Source organism: Phoenix dactylifera, chromosome 1 (genome assembly GCF_009389715.1).
Source record: "Phoenix dactylifera cultivar Barhee BC4 chromosome 1, palm_55x_up_171113_PBpolish2nd_filt_p, whole genome shotgun sequence".
In the NCBI taxonomy this organism is placed as follows: domain Eukaryota; kingdom Viridiplantae; phylum Streptophyta; class Magnoliopsida; order Arecales; family Arecaceae; genus Phoenix; species Phoenix dactylifera.
This window is the reverse complement of record NC_052392.1, coordinates 28,007,455-28,032,071: the sequence shown is the minus strand read 5'-3', so window position 1 is coordinate 28,032,071 and position 24,617 is coordinate 28,007,455. Positions and strand designations below refer to the sequence as shown.

General features: G+C 39.7%; 1 protein-coding gene across 1 annotated transcript; it reads left to right on the top strand.

Annotated features, from left to right (window-relative positions):
- Positions 1-1,741: 1,741 nt before the first annotated feature.
- Positions 1,742-24,145, top strand: LOC103722047 (tubby-like protein 4). The gene is made up of 9 exons (XM_008812470.3): positions 1,742-2,176; positions 2,378-2,489; positions 21,919-22,095; positions 22,559-22,614; positions 22,694-22,796; positions 22,909-22,998; positions 23,098-23,193; positions 23,403-23,470; positions 23,553-24,145. Exons 1-9 carry the CDS (start codon positions 1,770-1,772, stop codon positions 23,626-23,628), a joined length of 1,185 nt encoding a protein of 394 aa, XP_008810692.2. The 5' UTR covers positions 1,742-1,769; the 3' UTR covers positions 23,629-24,145.
- The last annotated feature ends 472 nt before the right edge of the window (positions 24,146-24,617 follow it).

Sequence of the window (24,617 nt, the reverse complement as noted above, 5' to 3'; positions counted from 1 at the left end):
CATCAAACCTAAAACTTTTGATCTAAGTCCATCCAAAAGGCTTTGGGCTTGAGAAGGCTGGTGGCCGGTCTAACCCTTAAACAAGCCTAGTTGAGTTACATTTATGGAGTTTACCTTGAAATGTTAATAATTTAAAAAGCGTAAAGCTAAGCATACCCATTAATGGGACAATTGAGGTGGCTTCATGAGCAAGATGACCAGCTGGACAGATTTAAATAACCAAGAGGGATATTTTTGAAATTAATAAAAACTAGCCCCTTCATCTTCATCTTCTATTTCAGAGTCTAAAATTAAAAAAAAATGCATGAAGACGATGTCATTTAAAATATTAAACTACTTAATATTAAAATAGTTATATATTTTAGATATCTCTAATATATGCATCACTTATCTATCTAATGGTCAAAAATAGGGAGAAGAGCTAATATGTAGATGCCCATACAATAATTTAAATAAAATTGGTCCCGACTAATATCAATAAGTATGGTCAACATAAATTAGACGGGTCTAGATTCAAACTAAATTAATCTACTCTTGGTATAACTTTGTGAATGCAAATCAGTCATTGATTTTAAATTAGTCTACCCGTTCATTAATTATATTTTATCAGTAGTTAGCTCAAATTGCTCAGATCCAACCCAATCTACAAAAGTGATGAGGAAAGAAACAAGGATATCAGCACGCCCCGGCCTACCTAAGCCGACCCCAAGCCTAAATCTACTCCTAGATCCATCTGACCCTGACCAATCAATCGGCTTGAAAGTTGGAAGGAAAATGCTATGACAAACTCATCCAATATTCAACCTCATCAAAAAACCTTCGCACGCCTTCGTTACCTGCACCCAATAGAAACCGTCTACTTGGAGCTATAACCAATTTCAACTATAGCTTGATCTGATGCCGTCCACTCAAATGAAACTTTCAAAGAGACCAATCTAAAAGTTCACCTCTTTGATCAATGACTAATGATTAAGTCATGCAAGCGCTCACAAAATCCTTGTAAGCCAAAGAAATATGGCACGTAATTGTCTTTACCCTTATTTTGAAGCAAATCTTTTGACTTAGGCACCTTTTAATATCTTGATTCTTCATCTCATTCAGTTCAATACAGCACACTTACCAAAATGATCTGCTACAATCATATCTCACTACAAAGATTTGTCTAAATTTCTTCTGGCGCCAAAGTTGCAAGTATCTGAATGTTCTCCATAGCCATGAGAAGGCATACATACAAAACAAAGCCTTTTGACTCTTTTGATGAAGGACTTCCTATAACCCTTATTAGCCCCCACATATCCCGGCAATTATAGAACAAAGTTCCAAAAATATAAAACCACCAGTTCCTACGAACCAATGGCTCATTATAAGCTTCAAGACTAAAGCCAATCAAAGAGAAGCTCACCTCATCCAACAGCCAGGATCAACCCCTCAAAGCCAAATCACAGTCTTGATCTGCGAGGCATGCTACCCTGTACTGCTCCTCGAGAACAACGTACCAGTACACTTCGAAATCTTCCTCTTCCCGCTCGCTTACCTCCATCCAACACCATCATTAAAAAAAGTCCAAAAGAAGTTTACCAAGAAAGAAAAAGTCCAAAAGAAGAGACGCTGGAACGATCCACTTCCCGAGAAGACGGCCGTTAGTCTCATCCAATTCAAACTCCACCGCACATCTCCCAACGCTCTATTCAAATTTGAATCCTTCCCTCTTTTATATATATACCCGAGACGCAGTTCAGACCTTTGTTTGTCAACCCCACTCTATCCTAATGACCGGACCAAAGAAGACTTCTTTGCTCTCCCACCGTCCCAACTCCTCCTCCACCGCGTATAAATCCCTCTACCTCAACCCGCTCACCGACGTCGGGGTCAACTCCGCCGACAAGGAGAATGTGGTGCCCGACGTCGGCCCGAACAGCTTCAGCCAAGGCCGTGGCCGTGGTTTTGTTCCCCCTTCAAGCAAGGAGAAGAGCCTGCAGGCCTCTGGAGCCAAAGCCATCCATAACAAGATTGCACTGAAGCCTTCCTCTCTGCAGCTGTGCATGAAGCTGAACGAGCCTGATTCAAAGCTTGGGGGAACGAGGCCGTGGGAGCCAATCTCGTCGTCTTCGGATATGTGGGAATTCTCGGACTCAGAATCTGCGCCCGCTTCATCCTGGTCTACTCTTCCCAACAGGTCTTTCCTCCTCCTCCTCCTCTTTGTTATTTATATGAGAGTGGTGAGGGCGCGGTTGATTAGAAACTGAACCACTCGAGTGGAGGGGCGTGGTAGTAACTGATCAGCTAGCAGGCCAGTTCTTTGTAATTAATGTGGAGATTGGTGTACGTTTGGCATGCAGCCATGCATGGACTAAGTTATTTTATATGGTGGTTTCAGGTCATTATTGTGTAGGCCACTGCCATTGGATGTCGAGAGGTGTACTTGCATTATAGTCAAGGAACAAGCACAGGGGAGGGGAGGGGTGGCCCTCTATTCTCTTTATACCAATGTGAGGTCACTCTTCTTGCTCTTAGAATAAAATTTTTGGGAGTTACTGATGCTCGCGAATAATGGTTGTTAGCTTAAAATGGATTTGTTTTTTTGTCATCAGTACCCACACTTCCTTCTTCTTATAATAATTTTTTGGCACTTTTTTCTTTTCTAGGGGTAAAGCTATTTCCTCTGCTCCTTTTCTGGTTCCATTTCATGTATTTTTTTTTCCTTCATAATTTCACTTAGTGAGAACAGTAATATCAAATTCCCTGGTTGCATCTGGGTTCCATGACTAACTGGAAGAAGGAAAAGTTTTTGCTAGTTTGGGACAATGTTCTCAGATGAGTCTCAAGATGCATACCAGATTACACTGCTTCCTTCTCAACTACTCCACACTTTATGGTGCACACCTTGATACTATGTGATTGTGATCCATATGCAGTGAGAATGGATTGTCAGCTAATCTGTTGCATTTCCTATTTTGACTTGGGGCAGGCGCAGGCACCCCATATCAACAGTTGATAGTTGAGGTCCAGGGATTTTCTTTCTTTTTCCCCCTTAGGCCTTCCATAGTAAATGATATTTTTATCTTTTTTAAAATGAGACACTTATTTCAGTCTTATTGGAGATAAGAGGGAAAATGATATAGGGACATATAGGGAAAGATCATCTTCAGTAATGATGTTTTGCATTTGTGTAATCCGAAATATTAGGTTCATGATTCTCAAAACATTAATGACTGAGCAACTCATCATGTCCATTTGATTTCAAAACATTTCAATGATTGCGACTTATCTAATATTTGATGCTTAAAACTGTGGTCATAAATATAATTATGACATATAAGATTGTGCATTTGAGGGCAGAGGCAAAAAGAATGATGAAAAAATAATACTTGCAAGAGGCAGTAAGTTATCTTGGACTCGCACTGCCTAAGAAAGACATTTGAAATAAGATTCTGCATTATATCACTTGTTATAATGGAAAAAAATAATGAACAATAATGCATCTATTTATCTTCCCAATGGACAGGTGACTGTTTTCTGAAAACACAGATCTATGAATCGAGCATCCGGGGGTTGTAGGCATCAATCAGGTCGATCAGATAGACATAGTCAATGAAGGAAAGCAGGTTCAGTGCATTAGTAAAAGGACTTAAACCTTCTAATATGATGCAAATATCGTAAAGAAAGAAGGGAAACTGCTAACTTGAAAGTAGGGCTGCAAATGGATCATGTTGACCCATGACCCGACTCGCGTAAGAACCGACTTAATCCTTGAAAGTAGGGCTGCAAATGGGTCGGGTTGACCCGTGACCCGACCCGCGTAAGACCCGACCCGACCCGATTTTTAGGACCCGCAGGGCCGGATCGGATCCTAAATTTGGATCTATTCTATTTTTCCGGTCGGGTCGGGTCCACCCAATCTCGATCCGGACCCGACCCGACCCTTTTTTTTTTGGGTCAGTATTTTTTTTTGAGAATGTTGCATTGATGCTTGGGACCAACTTGTTGAATTTAAAGAATGTTGAATTTGAACATGTAAATATAGCTTAACTAGTAATATGTTTATTTTCTTTTCCAAAAAGAATTAGAGCAATAATTGCTTGATGTTTCTTACTATTATATAGTGGAACTTTGAATATAAAAATACATAGAACCGGACCCGACCCGGACTTGTTGAATTTAAAGAATGTTGAATTTGAACATGTAAATATAGCTTAATTAGTAAAATGTCTATTTTCTTTTCCAAAAAGAATTAAGGCAATAATTGCTTGATGTTTCTTACTATTATATAGTGGAACTTTGAATATAAAAATATATAGAACCGGACTCGACCCGATCCGAATGACCCGTCGGGTCAAAATTTGTAGGCATGGACCCAATCCGACCCGATCCGAGTTTCAACCGGTTCGGGTCTAGGTCCAAAATTAGAATCCGAACAAGAAACCGGATCGGATCGGGGTCACTCAGGACCCGACCCGACCCGACTCATTTGCAGCTCTACTTGAAAGTAGAGAAACAACAATGAAGAGATTAATTACATAGAGGGAATATTATTGACTATGCTAACAAGTGTTCCTTGTAGGGCTGGAAGTGGGCTAGGCCCAATATTTTTTTGGGCTTCAGGCCGGGTGATGCAGCACCAGTGCGGGGGAAGAGAAGAAGAAGGAAGAACAAGAGAGGAAGAAGGAAGAAGAGGTTCTAGAGACACAGGAAGAAGAGAAGGGGAGGAGGAGGAGGAAGAATAAGATCTGGGGGGAAAAGAAATTCTTAATCATTCATTAAACCCTAATCATGAAAATAGTTCCCTATATATAGGGCCCAAATACACAACTTGCATAAACCCCCCTTACACAGAAATAAATCCTAATGAACCCACAAATAACACAAATAAGCCCTAAAATGCAAATAAGCCCAGAAATAAAATAAACCACAAATAAACCCTAGAATGCAAATAAGCCCAAAAATAAAATAATAAAATAAATATGCAAATAAACGAGTCTGGCTCAATCCGGGGGCTCAGGATCATCTGGATGAAGGGCTCTGATGTCCCCATCAACTCCTCCCGGTTGAGAAAAACTCGACCCCGTCGAGTACAGGTCTGGCCGGCTGTCGTACTGCTCCAGAAGATCGGGGTCAATGCGCTGCAACTGTGCTTTGGAAATCCACGTCACATCAGACTTTGGTCGACCTTTCCACCGAACAAGGTAACGTTGGTAACCACCGTTCCTGCTTGAAATAACCTGCTCATCCAATATATGTTCTATTTGTTCTCTGCGTGCATGAAATTTGGGAGGTGGTGGCTCAACAGCAGGTAATAGGGCAGGGTATCCAACATAGGCAGGTATATCAATAAAGGGGTCAGAAGGCAGGAATATTATCTTTTTGTATGGGACTAAATCTTCAATATTAAATGTCGCACTAATCCCATAGTCATCAGGAAGATCCACAACATATGCATTCGAACTGGTTTTCTTTAAGATTTTGAACTGTTCTGCACTACAAATTTGCAATTTCTTAAACGTTTCCGAAGAAAGTCGTGCAAACCTAATTCTTATCATGATGTAATCTCTTTCACTTAACTCATTATAACGTCTGTGTAAATCAGCAAAGGATTTATATTTTAAGTTATTAAAGTGACTACAATTGCTGATTTCTCGATGCAATGAATGTGGATGTGATACAATTGATTGTGCAGACTCAAAGACTCTATACTGATGAGACATGAAAAACAGGTCTATGGGTTGCCTAAGTTTGTAATCATGCACTACTTCGAATGGACTCATACCTATGGACTTGTTAACCGAACTATTACATGCAAACTCAACTGTCGGTAACATTAAATTCCAGGTCCTAGCATATGCATTCGGTCTGAGCCTATGATGTAGAAGGTTGGGCAGAGATGCTCCGGGAACTAGATCGATTGCGCGTTGGATATCATGCATTGGAGAAAGTGCATCCGGAAGATCATCAGGGAGTGCATCAGGAAACTCCTCTAGAAGGAAAACTACTATCGGGGAATGTTCAAGGTTGGACTCCGCATGGGTAACTTTAGCTACAAGTGTCAATTCAGATGATTGGCTCTCAATATCTGTCACTACCTCTTCCACAGTTGTGATGTGAAGTGGCTTGGTTGTACTTAGATCACTAGTCTCCCTTTGGGAATCATTTTGGACAAAGTCTAATTCTGTAGGTTCGTCTTCAAAGTCTTCTTCATAGTCTTCTATATTTGGTTCATAGACTTCTTCGACATATTCGGCCTCTTGGTTCCTAACTTCTGGTTCAGTAATCGGGTAGGTCTTAGTGGAACATTGGGGCGCTATATAGCCGAATTGTTGACACCTAGAGTATTGAGTTTGGTGCCTAGGAGAGTAGGGAAGGACTACAGGTGGTGCGACCAAACCGATTTTAGGTTGGGCTGTAACAGGGGTTGGCGATTTAGGGGTCCTAGAATGTTGCACGAGCTCACGGATCTCTTGTCTGAATTCTTTGTATCCAGCCCGTATGGCAACGATCTGTTCTAAGACAGACCTCAAAATGTCGGAATCCAAGGTAGCTACAGGGGTTTTAGGCTGATTGAAATAGTACTCCATATCACTACAGGTTGGCATGCAATGATGACACTGGGTGAAGATGTGAAATGCAGTGTCACTAATGAAACCCTAATAAATATGATACAAGATCAAATTTGATGCAGGACAACCTACTAATGCAATCTATTATGATTTCAGAAATCAGCAAGTCTTCACAATAATAACTTAAAATTTAAATGTTGCTGATTTTTACTTTGGTTATTCAGAATTAAGGATTAAGATTATTTAATTTAAGAAATTAGATTGCAATCAAGTAGTACAGTTGTTCTGATCCTAAATCAATCTGATCGAAGAATGTTGAGAAGCATCCAGTTGTTAGGGTGTGCTAATTTAATATTTAGATTTTAACAAGGCAAATAGGATGGGTTTGAAAGTAGGGGTTCTATGTTCTGAATTTTGACAACAATATAAATTTTCAAGTATATGGCTATCATGCAAGAGAACTAGAACATAATTAAATGAACAAATCCAAGAAAAATGGAAACCTATCACCTGTGGCGGATGCAGTCAACCAGAATGGTGCGTTCGAGGTCTGGGGCGACTATCAGAAGCGAAGTGCAGCTGATGGGCTTGAAAAGGGAGGAGGGAGGGGTGGTGTGGCCCCCCTGGAGAAGAAAAGGCCCGTTGAAAGGGGCTCTGCAGTGGCCCGGCCTGCTGACTTGGGCTCGTGAGAGAGAGTCGGGGCAGGCTCCTGCTGCGTGGGCCTGGGTCGGCCCGTGTTGACTTTAGAAGGAGGGTGGGAGGCGCGTGGGATCCGCCAGATAGGAAGGGGTTTGAGGGGAAGGGGGGCGGCGGAAGGTGACAGGGGTTCGAGATGGGGACGGCCGGCGGCGGAGCAGAGGAGGCGGCAGGCAAGTGGCGGCGGTCTGGTGCAGCGGCAAACGGAGGGCAAGCCGGAGGCGGCGAGGGGCTTTGGTGGAGGGGACGGCGATGGGAGTTCGGAAGGTGGCGGCGAGGCGGAGGCAGCAGTGGGCGGCGTGCGATCGGAGAAGAAGCGGTGGGGGTGGCGAAGGCGGCCAGGCGGAGCGGCGTGGTGGAAGAAAAACTCGGATCGGCGGTTGCGAGGGTGGCAAGACGAAGGCGGCGCTGCGGTGGAACGGCGACGGCGGTCGCGGCAAGGACGGGCGGCGCTGTGGACGGCCGCGGTGACGAAGGCAGACGAAGGCGGTGGCAAGGCGGCGAGGCGGGCGGCGACGGCGGACGAAGGCGGTGGCGAGGGTGCTCACGGTGAGGAAGATGAGGTACCTTCTTTTTTTTTTTTTCCTTCTTTTTTTTTTCTTTTCTTTTTTTTTTCTTTTTCCTTTTTTCTTCTTTTTTTTTTCTTTTTTTTTTTTTTTGCACGCACGTGCGGTCACGTGCGGAGCTGTTTTGGGGACCCGGGTTACCGGATTCGGGTTAACGGGTTTTGTGACTTACCCGTTAATCCTTTCTTCAACTTCCCGATGGTTTCGGGAGAGGGTTTTCCGACCCTTGCGGCGGCGGCTGCGGGGTGGGGCGGCAATCACGGGCGGCGGCCGGTCACGAGCTCCGGCTGGTGGCGGCTGCGGACTTTTGGCGACAGACAACGGCCGGCCACGGGTTGTTCCACGGCGGCAGTCTCTTTTGCGGACCCGGCGCAGGCGGCCGGTGGCAGACGCGGGCGGCTCGGGTGGGGTGCTCGTCGGCAAAGTTTGACGGTGGGGAGGCGGCGCAATGCGGGATGATGGTGGCCTCGGGCACGGTGACGGGTGGATCTTCACCAACTAATAGATAAAATGGGCGATCTTCCTTATATTTTAGCAGATGACCCTCTGAAAACACGCTTGACCCATTTTGACGTTACTATAGAAAAGGCCATAGAAGCAGTCAACTCTGTGCCCGACAATCAGTTTCCCATGAATTTTCTTCCTTGGAGAACCCCGCATGAACCTGGTATGATTTGATAAGGATGCACTGCGTCTGGCTGAAGACGTTAAACTTAGCGCTTGTTGGGAGGCAACCCAATTTTCATAGGTTATTTTTGCATATTTTCTTGTCGCATTTTTTTTATTTTCTTAACAGGATCCCTCATATTACTGATGCAACTACAGTAAAATGCTTCTATCCTCCATATGCATCATATTTTCGTCCAAAATAAAAAAATAAAACAAAAAAAATAATAATAATATAATATTCAAAAAAAAATTCATCAAAAAAAAAAAAAAAAAACATTGAGGACAATGTCTGATCTAGGTTGGGGGGTATAGGATTCGAATTTTTGAAGGAAGAAATTTTTCGCATTGAATTTCAAAAAAAAAAAAAAGAAGTGAATTTCAAAAAAAAAAAAAAAAAAACCTAATTTCTATGCTTTAGTGCTGAAATGATAAACACACAAAGTATATAAAATCTAAAAAGACCAATAACTAGTCAGGAGTAAGTCAATTTGAGTTCTTTTTATTAAATATTCCTTTAGCGAGTTGTAAGATAATTTTTATTTTGGAATTTCACAACACACATGGCCTGCACTACTAAGGATTAGGTTCAACATTATGTTGCTAAGTCTAGTAGCAACCTTGAGTCCTAATGAATCATTCCTATCTAATTCGCTATTATTAAAAAAAAAGAAACAAAAAAAAAAGAAGCGAATTTAATCAGGTACATCGAAAAGGGCTACCTATTGTCAAAGGTCAGTGGGCTTGTAATGAGGAACCCGAGCATAGGTCCGTAGGGGAGTCTTGATGCCTAACACCTTATGCCATCTGGTGTGGGAGTGTTGACTGAATGCTCGTTACATGGAGGAATCATTACAAGAGTAAAAGTGCATAATAAATATAAAATAAAAAAAATATAATAAAAAAATAAAAAAATTATTAAAAAAAAAGAAGAGAAAAAGAGAAAATAATATTGACCTTGAAAAAGACGATAGTGTGAAAGCCGTCGTTGTAAAAATTCGAGTAAACTGGAATATTACAGATAAAGCCGATGAGGTATTAAAGTAAACATCCACAACTCTCGAAATCCTGCAAGGTAGGATGATTTTGAATCAGTGATTAGGTCTTATCTGACCAATTCTTGGAAGCTACTAGTTTTAGCAGTATTTTGGAGAATCTAAAGCCTTAGCCTGTGTATGGTCCAGACATCACCGAGCACCCAAGTATAAATTAGCCTTACAACTCTCTAACGGAAACTTAATGACTTCAACTTAAGTTGCATCTTGACCTAGGATTTGGGCTGACTTAGTAATTAAAACTTTGTGTGCTTTTGAAATTCTTGGCATTAATGCATTTGAAATTAGATTTTATAAAATAATAAAATAAATTTTTTTCGACTGCAGTTTGTGGGTATCTGAGCCGGAAACCCTCACGAGACAAAACTCGTCCACTAGGGCCACCTAGGGGTTTAAAGCCTTATTGCATACGGTAAATGCAATCGCGATTCCTGCGAAAGTGAGTTAGTTTTTTTTTATTTTGCTCGAGGACTAGCAAAATGTAGGTCGGGACTGTGTTTGGGCAGCATTTACTTGTTCTTGCACAAATTCAGAAAATTGTGCTGCCGAAGGACACTCAAAGACAGTGTGAGATGGACTAGTACAGAGAGTACATACTTGTGCTTGATGAAAGTTTACAAGCTGTTTTCTAGACATTAGCTGGTCCAATTTGTGGGATAATGCATCCACTTTCTCAGATAGACCTATGGACTGGCTAACTTCAAATATGGTTTCTTTTCTTTGAGAACTCGGGGGTGCTTGACGAGCGGAGGAGGCATGGTGAAGGAAATTTTCATTAAGGTTCTCAAACAATTGCCATGCCTCATGTTCACTTTTGAGCATGAAAGTACCCCCACAAGAAGCATCAACCATCTGACGGTTTCGTTCAGACAACCCGTCATAGAAACATTGCACTAATTGCCATTTGGGTATTTGATGATGCGGGCATTTTCGGAGTAAATCTCTAAATTTTTCCCAAGTTTCATGAAATTCTTCCCCATCAGATTGGGAGAAGCTCGTGATAGCACGCCTAAATTGGTTTGTTCTTCCTATAGGAAAATATTTCTTTAGAAATTCATGTTGCATTTGAGCCCATGAAAGAATGGAATTGGCTTCTAATGAATGGAGCCATTGTTTAGCTCTATCCTTAAGGGAAAAAGGAAACAACCTAAGTTTCAGAGCATCATCAGTGAAGTTCTGAATCTTGACAGTAGTGCAGATCTCAAGGAACTCATCCAAATGTTTATATGGGTCTTCATTGTTAAGTCCATAAAAAGAGGGAAGCATTTGGATGACACTAGATTTAATTTCAAAATGTGCAGCAGCGGTGGTATCAGGTAGTCGAATACAAGATGGAGAGGTATAAATGGAAGGAGTGAAGTACTCCTTTAGGAGTTTGGGTTGTTCTTCAGCCATCTCTATAAGTGGTGTAGATCCTATGGTTCTATAGGTCCGGATTTCGGCTCGAAGGGTCCTAATAGAACGCTCTATTTCAGGGTCAAAAGGTACTAATTCGGGAGACCTGGAACGACACCCTAGCATACACTAAGACTCCTCTGATGGGTCAAATACAGTCAAGCATGCACTAAAAAGAAAAGCACATCAATTCCTTAAGTTCACCCTAAAATCACTAGACAGCTCCTAACTGGTTTGAAGATGGCACCTAAGCCTCCAATCCGGTCTAATGACTGAGCTGACCAGGTAAGCTCCCAGGTAAGTGGGGGGGTCACGATGCTTTGCAAAGGTCCCACTTAAAAACCACTTGCCTCGAACAGATGAACTGTCTCCCTTAAAGGGACAAAGCTTGCCTAGACATCAACTAAGCCACAGAGCGAAATTGGTGCAACTTTCGGTGATCTTCATCCTATTGAGCTCGAATGTCCCTAGGGGCCAACGTCTAATTGATTTTAATTAACGTGATAGCTATGTGAGAATTGATTCACCTAATTTGGGCAAGAATCTGGTGATGAAATCCAGTTCTTATCTTGTTGGGGTGATTGCCCTTACTATGTGCAGATTAATTGGTGTATGTGTATCAAGCATGCATTCACACTTTTGCCGAATTTAAAATCAAACAATCACCACACAAGAAAATTTAAATAAGAAAGGTTCAGATGTTACCAAGAGGAATTTCCCCAGCAATTTTTAAAGCAAACCTTTACAGTATTTCTTTTTCAGCCGTTCCCTTTTTGATTGTCCCAAATTTCTTCTTCGATTCCTGATCAAATAAAAATCAAAAATTAGTACGAGAGGAGAATGAGATAAGGAAAGTAAAAATAGAAACTATTTTTATTTTATTATTTTTTTTATTTTTCAAAAATTTTTTGAAATTTTTTTTTTAATAAAAAGGAAAACAACTATGCTACCAATCCCCGGCAACGGCGCCAAAAATTGATAGTCAACTTTAAAGACCACGCAATAGCACGTATCTAGTAGGATAGTGATTACGGGTATCGATCCACAGGGATTGGGGTACAGTTGTTTTTCTTTTAAAAAAAATAAAATATTTAAAAAGGAAGAGTTGGTGAAGAAAATTAAACTAAGGAATTTTAGTTTTTTTTTTTTTTGATTTTGTATTTATAAATAAATTATGCACTTTTACTCTTGTAATGATTCCTCCATGTAACGAGCATTCAGTCAACACTCCCACACCAGATGGCATAAGGTGTTAGGCATCAAGACTCCCCTACGGATCTATGCTCGGGTTCCTCATTACAAGCCCGCTGACCTTTGACAATAGGTAGCCCTTTTCGATGTACCTGACTAAATTCACTTTTTTTTTTTTTTTTTGGATAAAAGTGAATTAGATAAGTATGATTCATCAGGACTCAAGGTTGCTACCAGACTTAACAACATAATGTTGAACCTAACCCTTAGAAGTGTAGGCCATGTGTGTTGTGAAATTCCAAAGTAAAAATTATCTTACAACTCACTAAAAGAACTTTTAATAAAAAGAACTCAAATTGACTTACTCCTGACTAATCATTGGGCTTTTTAGATTTTATATACTTTGTGTGATTATCATTTCAGCACTAAGGCATAGAAATTAGGTTTTTTTTTTTTTTTTTTGAAATTCATTTTTTTTTTTAAATTCACTTGAAAATGGGAAAATGCGAAGAATTCCTTCAAAAATTCAAATCCTATTACCCCCAACCTAGATCAGACATTGTCCTCAATGTTTTTTTTTTTTTGAATTTTTTTTTAATTTTTTAATATTTTATTATTATTATTATTATTTTTGTTTTACGAAAATATGATGCATATGGAGGATAGAAGCATTGTACCTTAGTTGCATCAGTAATATGAGGGATCCTGAAAAAAAATGCAACAAGAAAATATGCAAAAAAAAAAAAAAAAATCTATGGAAATTGGGTTGCCTCCCAACAAGCGCTAAGTTTAACGTCTTCAGCCAGACGCAGTGCATCCTTAATCATATTATACCAGGTTCATGCCGAGTTCTCCAAGGAAGAGAATTTGTGGAAAACTGATTGACGGGCACAGAGTTGACTGCTTCTATGGTCTTTTCTATGGTAACGTCAAAATGGGTCAAGCATGTTTTCAGAGGTTCATCTGCTAAAATATAAGGAAGATCGCCCATTTTATCTATTAGGAAGCACTCAACTTCCTTTGCGGGTTGATCAGAGGCATGAAATATATTTAACTTGACCTTCATGTTCCCAAAGGATATATTCATCACCCCAGTTCTACAATTTATACTTGCATTGGCTGTAGCTAAAAAGGGACGCCCAAGGATCACGGGGATTTGTTTCTTAGGATTAGGCTCATGTTCCATATCAAGGACGATGAAATCGACTGGGAAATAAAATTTGTCGACCTTGACTAGGACATCTTCAATTGTTCCTCGTGGTATTTTAACAGATCGATCAGCCAACTGTAGGGACACCGAGGTAGGCTTCAATTCACCTAATCCGAACTTTTCGTAGACTGAATAAGGAAGGAGGTTAACACTCGCCCCTAGATCTAATAATGCTCGATCAATAGGATTGTCTCCCACCACACAAGAGATGGTAGGGGCACCAGGATCCTTGAACTTAGGAGGGGTTTTGTGCTGAAGGATGGAGCTCACTTGTTCAGTCAGGAAGACCTTTTTAGGCACATGTGTCCTAGATTTTCGTTTCTGTGTACAAAGGTCTTTGAGAAATTTGGCATAGGAGGGAACTTGTCTAATAGCATCAAGGAGTGGGAGGTTGATTTTAACTTGTTTGAAAATCTCCATCATCTCCTCTAGTGAAGTTTCCTTTTTGCCAAAGGGAGAGGGTGAATTAAGAGCTTCAGGAAATGGGACTTTTGGAATATGAGTTTGGACAGAAGCTGGAAGAGCTGAAGAAGAAGAAGTTTTTGGATTTTCATGTGATATATTTTGCTCTTCCTTTTTACCTTCCTTATTGTTATCCTCCCCAATCTCATTGTCTACTACACGTCCACTCCTTAGGGTAGTCAGAGCATTGGCCTGTTCATGATGAATTGTATTCGGTTGATTTTCTTGAGCCATGTATTGTCCCCTAGGATTACTCACTGGTTGGCTTGGAAGCTTTCCTTCCTCTCGCTTGTTCAGTGCATTAGCTAGTTGCCCCATTTGGGATTCTAGCTTAGCGATAGATTGCGTGTGAGAGTGCACCAATTGTGTAATGGTTTCCAAACCTTGAAGGGAGGTCAACACTTTCTCCTCAAAGGCTGTGTTTCTTTGGGGTGCTGGAGGAGTGTGTTGAAATTGAGTCGAAGGACGGTAGGGATTAACATTCTGGAATGGTTGAAAGTTTTGGGAATAAGGCTGGGAAGTATTGGAAGTCTGCTGCTTCCAAGAGAAATTTGGATGGTTGTGCCACCCCGGGTTATAAGTATTGGAAAATGGGTCATTACCCGGTCGGGACTGTGTTTGGGCAGCATTTACTTGTTCTTGCACAAATTCAGAAAATTGTGCTGCCGAAGGACACTCAAAGACAGTGTGAGATGGACTAGTACAGAGAGTACATACTTGTGCTTGATGAAAGTTTACAAGCTGTTTTCTAGACATTAGCTGGTCCAATTTGTGGGATAATGCATCCACTTTCTCAGATAGACCTATGGACTGGCTAACTTCAAATATGGTTTCTTTTCTTTGAGAACTCGGGGGTGCTTGACGAGCGGAGGAGGCATGGTGAAGGAAATTTTCATTAAGGTTCTCAAACAATTGCCATGCCTCATGTTCACTTTTGAGCATGAAAGTACCCCCACAAGAAGCATCAACCATCTGACGGTTTCGTTCAGACAACCCGTCATAGAAATATTGCACTAATTGCCATTTGGGTATTTGATGATGCGGGCATTTTCGGAGTAAATCTCTAAATTTTTCCCAAGTTTCATGAAATTCTTCCCCATCAGATTGGGAGAAGCTCGTGATAGCACGCCTAAATTGGTTTGTTCTTCCTATAGGAAAATATTTCTTTAGAAATTCATGTTGCATTTGAGCCCATGAAAGAATGGAATTGGCTTCTAATGAATGGAGCCATTGTTTAGCTCTATCCTTAAGGGAAAAAGGAAACAACCTAAGTTTCAGAGCATCATCAGTGAAGTTCTGAATCTTGACAGTAGTGCAGATCTCAAGGAACTCATCCAAATGTTTATATGGGTCTTCATTGTTAAGTCCATAAAAAGAGGGAAGCATTTGGATGACACTAGATTTAATTTCAAAATGTGCAGCAGCGGGGGTATCAGGTAGTCGAATACAAGATGGAGAGGTATAAATGGAAGGAGTGAAGTACTCCTTTAGGAGTTTGGGTTGTTCTTCAGCCATCTCTATAAGTGGTGTAGATCCTATGGTTCTATAGGTCCGGATTTCGGCTCGAAGGGTCCTAATAGAACGCTCTATTTCAGGGTCAAAAGGTACTAATTCGGGAGACCTGGAACGACACCCTAGCATACACTAAGACTCCTCTGATGGGTCAAATACAGTCAAGCATGCACTAAAAAGAAAAGCACATCAATTCCTTAAGTTCACCCTAAAATCACTAGACAGCTCCTAACTGGTTTGAAGATGGCACCTAAGCCTCCAATCCGGTCTAATGACTGAGCTGACCAGGTAAGCTCCCAGGTAAGTGGGGGGGTCACGATGCTTTGCAAAGGTCCCACTTAAAAACCACTTGCCTCGAACAGATGAACTGTCTCCCTTAAAGGGACAAAGCTTGCCTAGACATCAACTAAGCCACAGAGCGAAATTGGTGCAACTTTCGGTGATCTTCATCCTATTGAGCTCGAATGTCCCTAGGGGCCAACGTCTAATTGATTTTAATTAACGTGATAGCTATGTGAGAATTGATTCACCTAATTTGGGCAAGAATCTGGTGATGAAATCCAGTTCTTATCTTGTTGGGGTGATTGCCCTTACTATGTGCAGATTAATTGGTGTATGTGTATCAAGCATGCATTCACACTTTTGCTGAATTTAAAATCAAACAATCACCACACAAGAAAATTTAAATAAGAAAGGTTCAGATGTTACCAAGAGGAATTTCCCCAGCAATTTTTAAAGCAAACCTTTACAGTATTTCTTTTTCAGCCGTTCCCTTTTTGATTGTCCCAAATTTCTTCTTCGATTCCTGATCAAATAAAAATCAAAAATTAGTACGAGAGGAGAATGAGATAAGGAAAGTAAAAATAGAAACTATTTTTATTTTATTATTTTTTTTTATTTTTCGAAAATTTTTTGAAATTTTTTTTTTAATAAAAAGGAAAACAACTATGCTACCAATCCCCGGCAACGGCGCCAAAAATTGATAGTCAACTTTAAAGACCACGCAATAGCACGTATCTAGTAGGATAGTGATTACGGGTATCGATCCACAGGGATTGGGGTACAGTTGTTTTTCTTTTAAAAAAAATAAAATATTTAAAAAGGAAGAGTTGGTGAAGAAAATTAAACTAAGGAATTTTAATAAAGCAAAATGCAATTAAAAAGATATCAGTTTGGGAGAACCTAGGGCAAGGAATTCACCACTAATATCGGAACAAGGGTTATTTATATTTTAATTTATTCTTGGATAAACATGCAAATTGGCTACAAGCCTAATAAGCATTTAAATAAAAATTCACAAAAGTAATTTGGGCATAATCCATCTTCGGTTGGCATGAAATGTCTACCCTAATCTAAGGTGGCAGCACATCGCATCTTCCCTAAGCATGGACTATCTTATATTTACTTAGTGATCATGAAGAACAGTTGTATAAACATCATATTTAAAATCACAGAAATTAAATATGAGATGAAATAAAATATTCATTAGAAGCAGAATAAAGTTTATACAACTCCAAGAATAGAAATCAAAATATAAAAACCCTTGGCCCTTTGTTAGGGCTACATCCGGCCCTAGAGAGGAGATCAGCCCTGCATGGCGTTGTGGGTGGCAGCAGCAGCACAGCAGCGGGCTCCCATCCCTTTCTTCTCTTTTCTGATTCCTTCCTCCCTTTCTCTCCTCCTTATTTTTTATTTCTCTGGTACTCGGCCTGCGAGGAGATATGCTCTGTTTGGATGCCGTGAAGGCAGTGGGTGAGAGGAAGATGATAAATCGCGGAGAATGGGGAGGATCTTGGTTTTGTTCCTTAGATGCGGAAGGGAAGAATGCTAACGTGGAGAGGATGGGATCTGAATCGTGGATGCAGAAGGATGAACTCGATTTGGATGAAGGGGAGGAAGGCATGCATGAGATGAGCTTTGGAACGGCTGGCAGCTGGGACTGGGAACGTATCACGAATGAACTGTAAGATCTTGGAGGATACTGAGCCGTTGGGAGGAGATCAATTCGGCTCTATTTCGTTGGAACACGGGAGAAGGGGAGGATGTTCGGTTCGGTTGGCAGTTGAGATGAAGCTGCGATGGGAAGACTTGGGAATCCAGCTGGGATCAGTCCGGAAGAAGAGGGAATGAATTCATGAGCTGAGATGCAGGGGATACCGTGAGTTGGTTTGAACTTTGTTTTATTAAGCTGGGAGGTTTTCACGGGGGACGAAGCTTCTGTTCTTTGGACATGGAAGCTGGGAAGGACGTGGATTTTATTCCCTGCATTGAGAAAGATGGTTGGGTCCACTCTGATGGGTTGGGACTGAAGCTAAAACAGGGGAGGTTTGAATAGTGGAGGAAATAGTCTTGATAGGTGCACACGTGAAGAGAAGGAAACTTGAATGACTGATTGTACATAAAGGTTGATCCATGATATAGTTCAAATAAAATGTTGAAACATGAACGAAAGGTCGAATTAGATGTGATGAAAACAGTAGAATTGGGATGAACGGCCGAAGAGGGAATCTGAGAGGATTTAATTCGCGAAGTGCATGCAATTTAGGTTCAGGGATCATCTCGAATGAGTTTGACTCGAATATGAGTTCGACTTTACCTGCATACATTAGACTCAATCAGTAAAACTCGAATTACCTCTGATAATTATTAAAATGCAATGATGATGGTAACACATATTTTATGGTTAAATTTACGAAATATGCAAATTAAAATAATGATAAGTGCTATGAATAAAAGGTTAATTTATGCATTATTTAGCACTTATCAAGCAACCGCAGGGGTTTCCCCCTTCTTTTTTTTTTTTTTTTTACTTTTGTGCGGGAGCCGAGAGAAGCTCGGTGAACCAGGGTTGTTCCCCTCTGTCCCCTTTTGTGCAAACTGAGAGGACAAGAAATCCTTTTTTTTTTTTTTTGGTGAGCGGACTGACAGAGGGAAGGGGCCTGTTCTTGTTGTTGATGGTAACCGAGGGAAAGAAAAACTGTTGATGGATCGGGGCTTTGGCAATAGAAGCAAAACCGATTGCTCTGATACCAAGTTGATGCAGCACCAGTGCGGGGGAAGAGAAGAAGAAGGAAGAACAAGAGAGGAAGAAGGAAGAAGAGGTTCTAGAGACACAGGAAGAAGAGAAGGGGAGGAGGAGGAGGAAGAATAAGATCTGGGGGGAAAAGAAATTCTTATCATTCATTAAACCCTAATCATGAAAATAGTTCCCTATATATAGGGCCCAAATACACAACTTGCATAAACCCCCCTTACACAGAAATAAATCCTAATGAACCCACAAATAACACAAATAAGCCCTAAAATGCAAATAAGCTCAGAAATAAAATAAACCACAAATAAACCCTAGAATGCAAATAAGCCCAAAAATAAAATAATAAAATAAATATGCAAATAAACGAGTCTGGCTCAATCCGAGGGCTCAGGATCATCTGGATGAAGGGCTCTGATGTCCCCATCACCGGGCTTTAGGCTCAAAATTTTTTGGATAATCTAGGCCCGAGCCCAACTTCAGTTGAAGCCCGAGCCCAACAAAAACCCAATTGGCCAAACCCGAATTACACATCAGGCCCAAACCCGATTGAAATTTAATATTTCATAATATTGCTTCATAGCTAGTTAAAAATTAGGCTCTCTCTCCTATAACATAAGTAAATGATACATGATATATTATTCTTAGTTAAACTCATTTTAATTTTATCATTTACTTCCTTATTATTATTCTTGTTTGGCCTCATGCTCAGGCGGGCCTTGGTCGAGCCAATAACATATCCGAGCCCAGCTCAAAAAATAAATGGGCTCCATATTTAAGCCTAAACCCGGTCCGAATTCTTTTCGGCCTAGTCCGAAGTGCGGCTTGAAGTCGGCTTGGCCCGATGGGCTCCAAGCCGGCCCAAGCCCATTTCCAGCCTAGTTCCTTGGAGTGGAATATCCAACATACTAGAGAAAAGAATCCTATTGATGCTCATTTCACGTTGGAGAACTTTAGGACCAGGTCATCGACGTAGAATTCGCTTGGCACTTATTATGGTGTAGAACAGGCATAGAAATCTTGTCCAATGCCAGGATAGTTAAATGTTCATGTGTGTAGAGAGTGCCCTCCAAACGAAACCTGTTTCCCTTCTTATGTAGATTGATAGTTATTTCCAACAATAACCACACTCTTTTGATGCTTCCTTGCCCTGGTAACTCCCAGTTTGGTAGTTGCTGAGAGTTACCTGCAAGAATAACTCCCTCTTGTCCTGATGACTCCTTGTAGAAAGTTAATTCCGGCAATTAGCTATCCAAATATGGCCTCTTGTATACGTGACAAGTGAGCAAACATAGCTCCTTCAAGTGTTATGCGCATTAACTAAATCTTGATCAGTCTTATGCTTTCTAACCATTTACTATAGTTGGTCGATAACCGACTAATTTTTGCATATAAACAGTGACAATTTTTTTTTTACATCAGAATAAATTAGTACTAGGGGATTATAATTGTCTACAGGTCCACCGTATAGAAGTCTCCCATGATGTTTGCTTGCAATTATATAAGGAGAAATCAAACTGGAGGTGACTGTCTAAATGGTTAAGACTTTTTCCCAAGTATACTTGTTGGCAGATTGGGATATCCTGTGATCTGGTTCTCTTGTCTGATCTTCGGCATGGCCATGCCTAGAGCAAGAGATAGGAGCAAATGAAAACCATGGAAGGATAACTAAAAATTTAGTGGTTTCAATCAGAAAAGTTTTTTATAATTTAAAAAATTAAATGGCTTAAAATGGAGCCATAAAAAATCAAGTCTGCTTATTTTGAATCTGCATAGCTTTTACCAGATAGAAAGAGGTGATGTACAGATTAGCAGATCACTAGATAACAGCTGTCTTATTACTGCTATTTTTCTAAATGGCTATTGTATGAACAGAAACATTAAACAGCTACTACAGACATAATGCAAAGGTAGGTCAGTGGCAATTTTATAGTTTTTGATAGGTGTAACGGTAGAACCAGTTGTTTATCAGGTAAAGAGAACCAACCTGAAATAAACAATAGTAGGCGATCATGTGTGGTGAATGGTCATTTTCAATGTTTTTTATGTAAATTTTCCATTAAATAATTCTGCTGGAGATGTGCAAAATGTTGTTAATAAACATTTTAAGGATTAGATGTCCAATTCTCAGCTCATATTAGATGTGTCGAGCGATAACATCCTTCAATAATGAACCCTATGATAGCGTTGTTTCTTGCATTTTAAAATGTTCCCACAGCTAGCAACAATCAAATTAAACCACTGTCGACTACAATGAAATGCATTAGAATTTTTTTTTTCCCTATGATCACAACTCAAGTATTAGAGCTGCCATAGTTATCACATCGGTTCAGCTTCAGCACTTTATACAAAACTTAAGTGAAGGAGAGTGGAGAGCAAGATGGGATGAGAAGAAAAGTGATGGTTAAGGTAAGAAGAAAAAAAAAATATGAATAAAAGAAAAAAGTTTCAAATGCCCATAAAAGTCATCCAAATTTTAGAAATACAATTTAATGAGCTGGAAGCAACAGAAGAAACTCTAGGGTACATCACAACTCTTTCCAAAGTTCATTTTATAAAGCAATTCCAAACTAAATCAATATTCCGAGTGTCGAGTTCAATTTTCTGAGATGACAAAATAAACAGATGATGTGATAATGATCACTTGGAAATGCTACTAATTTTTTTTAAGGATATGATGGTCAAGATAATGTATAACATAATTGGAAATCCAGAATACGTAATCATGGTGATGCAGAAAAAGCTGAAATGTTTTCCCCAGTTAGCCTGGATTTCTCTTTCTGAAATGCTTTCGTCCAAATTTTTTCATTGTAATTTGTAAATGTCAACTTGGAAGGATTGTTTATAACTCATGTCGGTTTTCATTCGGCTCCACTCCTGCAAGCATGATAGTAACATTTTGGCTTTACTCTGATACCATGATAATATGGCCCAAAATTTATAGGCTTACTGTTCTTCTTTTTTTTTTATTTAAAGTAGTTTTGACAAAAAAGAGAAACAATGGTGAAAACCGGGATACTAGTTTTTAACCATCTTATGAAATGACAAGAGGCAGGCTAATTAGGAATGATTGGCAAATGAAATTCAAAAACTCTACTATGGACAAGGTTGATGGTGTTTATAGCCATGATTCATAAACCTCACTAAACAATTTTTGGATCCACAATTCAAAAAAAGTAAAAAGGAAATTTCAATGAATAATGAATGCAGAAAGTATTTCTAATGTTAAATCTTGTGCACAATATAGTTATAATCAGGTCTTCTAACAATGTGGCCAAGTTAGTGATTACTCGTTTTCGAGCTTTACTATTTATATTCATAAAATCTGAGATTGTGAACCACAAAATAAGTGTTCTAGTGATATTTTAGCTTCATGAGTCCATTATCCAGAAATAAAAAAAGAAACTGCGTAAGTTTGATGCAATTCCAATAATCTTTTGATATTATAGAACTAGTACCTTCCCTTCTAGAGTCTTGAGCAATGACAACTTTGCAACTAAAGTATATTTTTTTAAATGTCTATAGCTTACTGAAGTTTTATCTGAATATCATCATTCAAAATATTTCATCACATTTTTAACAGGAGGGTCATGGACGACAAGATCGGAAACTAGCTGCTGCCCAACATGCAAGGAGAAGTGGTAGGTCTCAGTTCATTGTTTCTCAGAATCCAAAAGGGATATTTGGCAGCTCAGATGACAGCTTCTTGGGTACCATAACGACTAATCTCATGGGATCAAAATACCAAATATGGGATCAGGTTGAACTATCCTTTTCTTCTTCGTTCTCGATCAAGTTGGATACAATTCTCATTTTTAAATTACCATCGATATTTCTTTTCTTTTTTTTCTTGATTTTTGTCCATATTTTGATCCAAAGTCTTTTTTTTTTAAAAAAAAGGAAATTCTGAAACTCTTTAATATTTTTCCTTCTTTTAATAACTTCTTGTGAGGTGACCACCCTCTCCATTATAGTCAAAAAAAAAGGGAAAACCCACATTTGAATTTCTAAAAGATGTTTTCTGCTTTTATAATTCTGAAATTTTCATTCCATATAAATACAGTCAGGAAATGGTGTCTTATGAACAAACTTGAGATGGTACTCTATACTTTTTAAATATAATTTTTGAACACCTTTCTTAATTCAGTTTATAAACAGAGTTATTTTGGAAAAAAGAAACAGCCATTAGACCTGATAACATGGTCAACTCTTAATGCCTGCAGGGAAGCCCGCTCGATTCCTTGAAAAATCAGTCAAAGAGACTTCTTGGTGTTGTTGCGTAAGATAACTTCTCTTACTCTTTCCATAGCATAGCAAAGATTTCATCTTGCTTATTAGTGCTATACATGATATGGCAGGTTTGTACCTACTATAACTACTCTCACAGGGAGCTTTAGAAGCATGAGGGCTTGGATTCCCAAGCACCAATCAATGCAACTTAAAAACACAAAAACAACTCAGGTGACTCATAGTTCGGATCATCTAATATCTTAATTCAGAAAAGGAGACCAAAAGGAAGCAGAAATTAAAGAAGAGACAATGCAATTGGGCTCTAATTTTAAGAACATTGCAGATTCAGCATATCAATGGACTTCCCAAAGACTGGGAGGAGAAAAGGAATAGAGCCTGTCAACTCGTCTCAAGAGTTCCATACTACAACAATGTAGGCTCTTAAAATTACCATCCTGAATTTTAGATGGGAATCTTTTACCTTGATATGCCACTATCCATGCTATATTTTACCTCCTAATCTCATTTTTAGGTTACAAGGCGATATGAACTCGACTTCAGAGAGAGGGCAGGAAGAACAGGTCCCAGAATTCAGGCGTCAGCGAAAAATTTTCAGCTGATCATGGAGGTACCTTCTTTCTTGTTCTGCAAAATCCTCGATTTTCAATAAAACTATACAATTGTATATATAATTCGTATCATGTTAGGTTTTCGATTTGTAGTAAACTTGCAGCGTCCTGCGTCTGTTAATAGTTTGCTAGACTGTTATGCATATTTAGAATTTTCTGTATCGAGTTTCTCCGAAAGATCTGACTTACGCTTTCATGGAATGGGTAGGAGAAAGGAAGACAAACAATTCTACAACTTGGTAGGATTGGGAAGTCGAAGTATCTAATGGATTATAGGTAAATAAGTACCCATACTTGCAGTTGCTTGTTTGTAGGTATATGTAAACAGAAGTATAAACACCAAATTTCTGTTCTGCAGATACCCCTTGACTGGTTACCAAGCATTTTGCATTTGTCTGGCCTCCATTGACTCCAAACTCTGTTGCTCGGTGTAGAACTTCAACCTTCTGTATTTCAGCCTCTGAATACAATGCCTTACAGTACTTTACAGCCCTTCTTGGACTCTCAATGACAACGATCGGAGTTTCCGCAGCTCAAACACTGTCACATAGAGAAGCATAAACAAAGATGCAGGACCCATTTCTCTTGTGCCATCAAAATGTTCTAGCAACATAAATGCATTGTATATTATAAGAGATGATATAAGTGTTCGTACATGTAGAAATATCTGTCATCTGGTAGCCTCTCCAGCGCATTCTCATAGATGAAATGATCCGGGAAAAATTAAGGAAAATTTATATGATTGGTGGATGCTATGCTGTCAAGTGTGGAAAACCAGTTAACACCATACACTAACTAAACCAATGGAGCAATTTTTAACTGAGAAATTGTTGATATCAGTAACCAAATTCCAGCTACCGATTCCTTAATTGGTTATATGCAATTAAGATGACCTCCGAACATGGCTGATAATGCTTCAGCTTCATCTGGTTTGGTCCAGTATACTTGCATCCAAGTTCATGAGCTAAACCCACTCTTTTATCCTTCTGCTGGTTCAAATTCAAACTTAAGCCCTACTTCGGCAATACAATAATTCAACTACACCCTCATACCTCCTTCAAGTTATGGCTGTTTGAAAGTTGAAAAATTAAAATAATATGTTGGCAAATGTCAGGAGTCCAGACATCTTATTTCTTTTGAGGCAGCAGTATTGTGTGGCTTGCACAGAAATTTAAGGCCTTTACCTCAAACATTCACAAATCTAGTTCTCTTCCCTTTCTTTTTCTGTTTTCTTTTTTTTTCTCCTCACCTGAACATGTATGGGAAGAAAGGTAACTGAAACTACAGTGATGATAGATTTGAACTGAGGTCCCTGTATCTGACAAAAAGATCTTGCCGACTAAGCCAGTTGGCACCCTCACATTTGAAGTAAGGAAGAAAGAAAGATCATTTATAAAAACACCACGTTTTGATAATCAGGTTC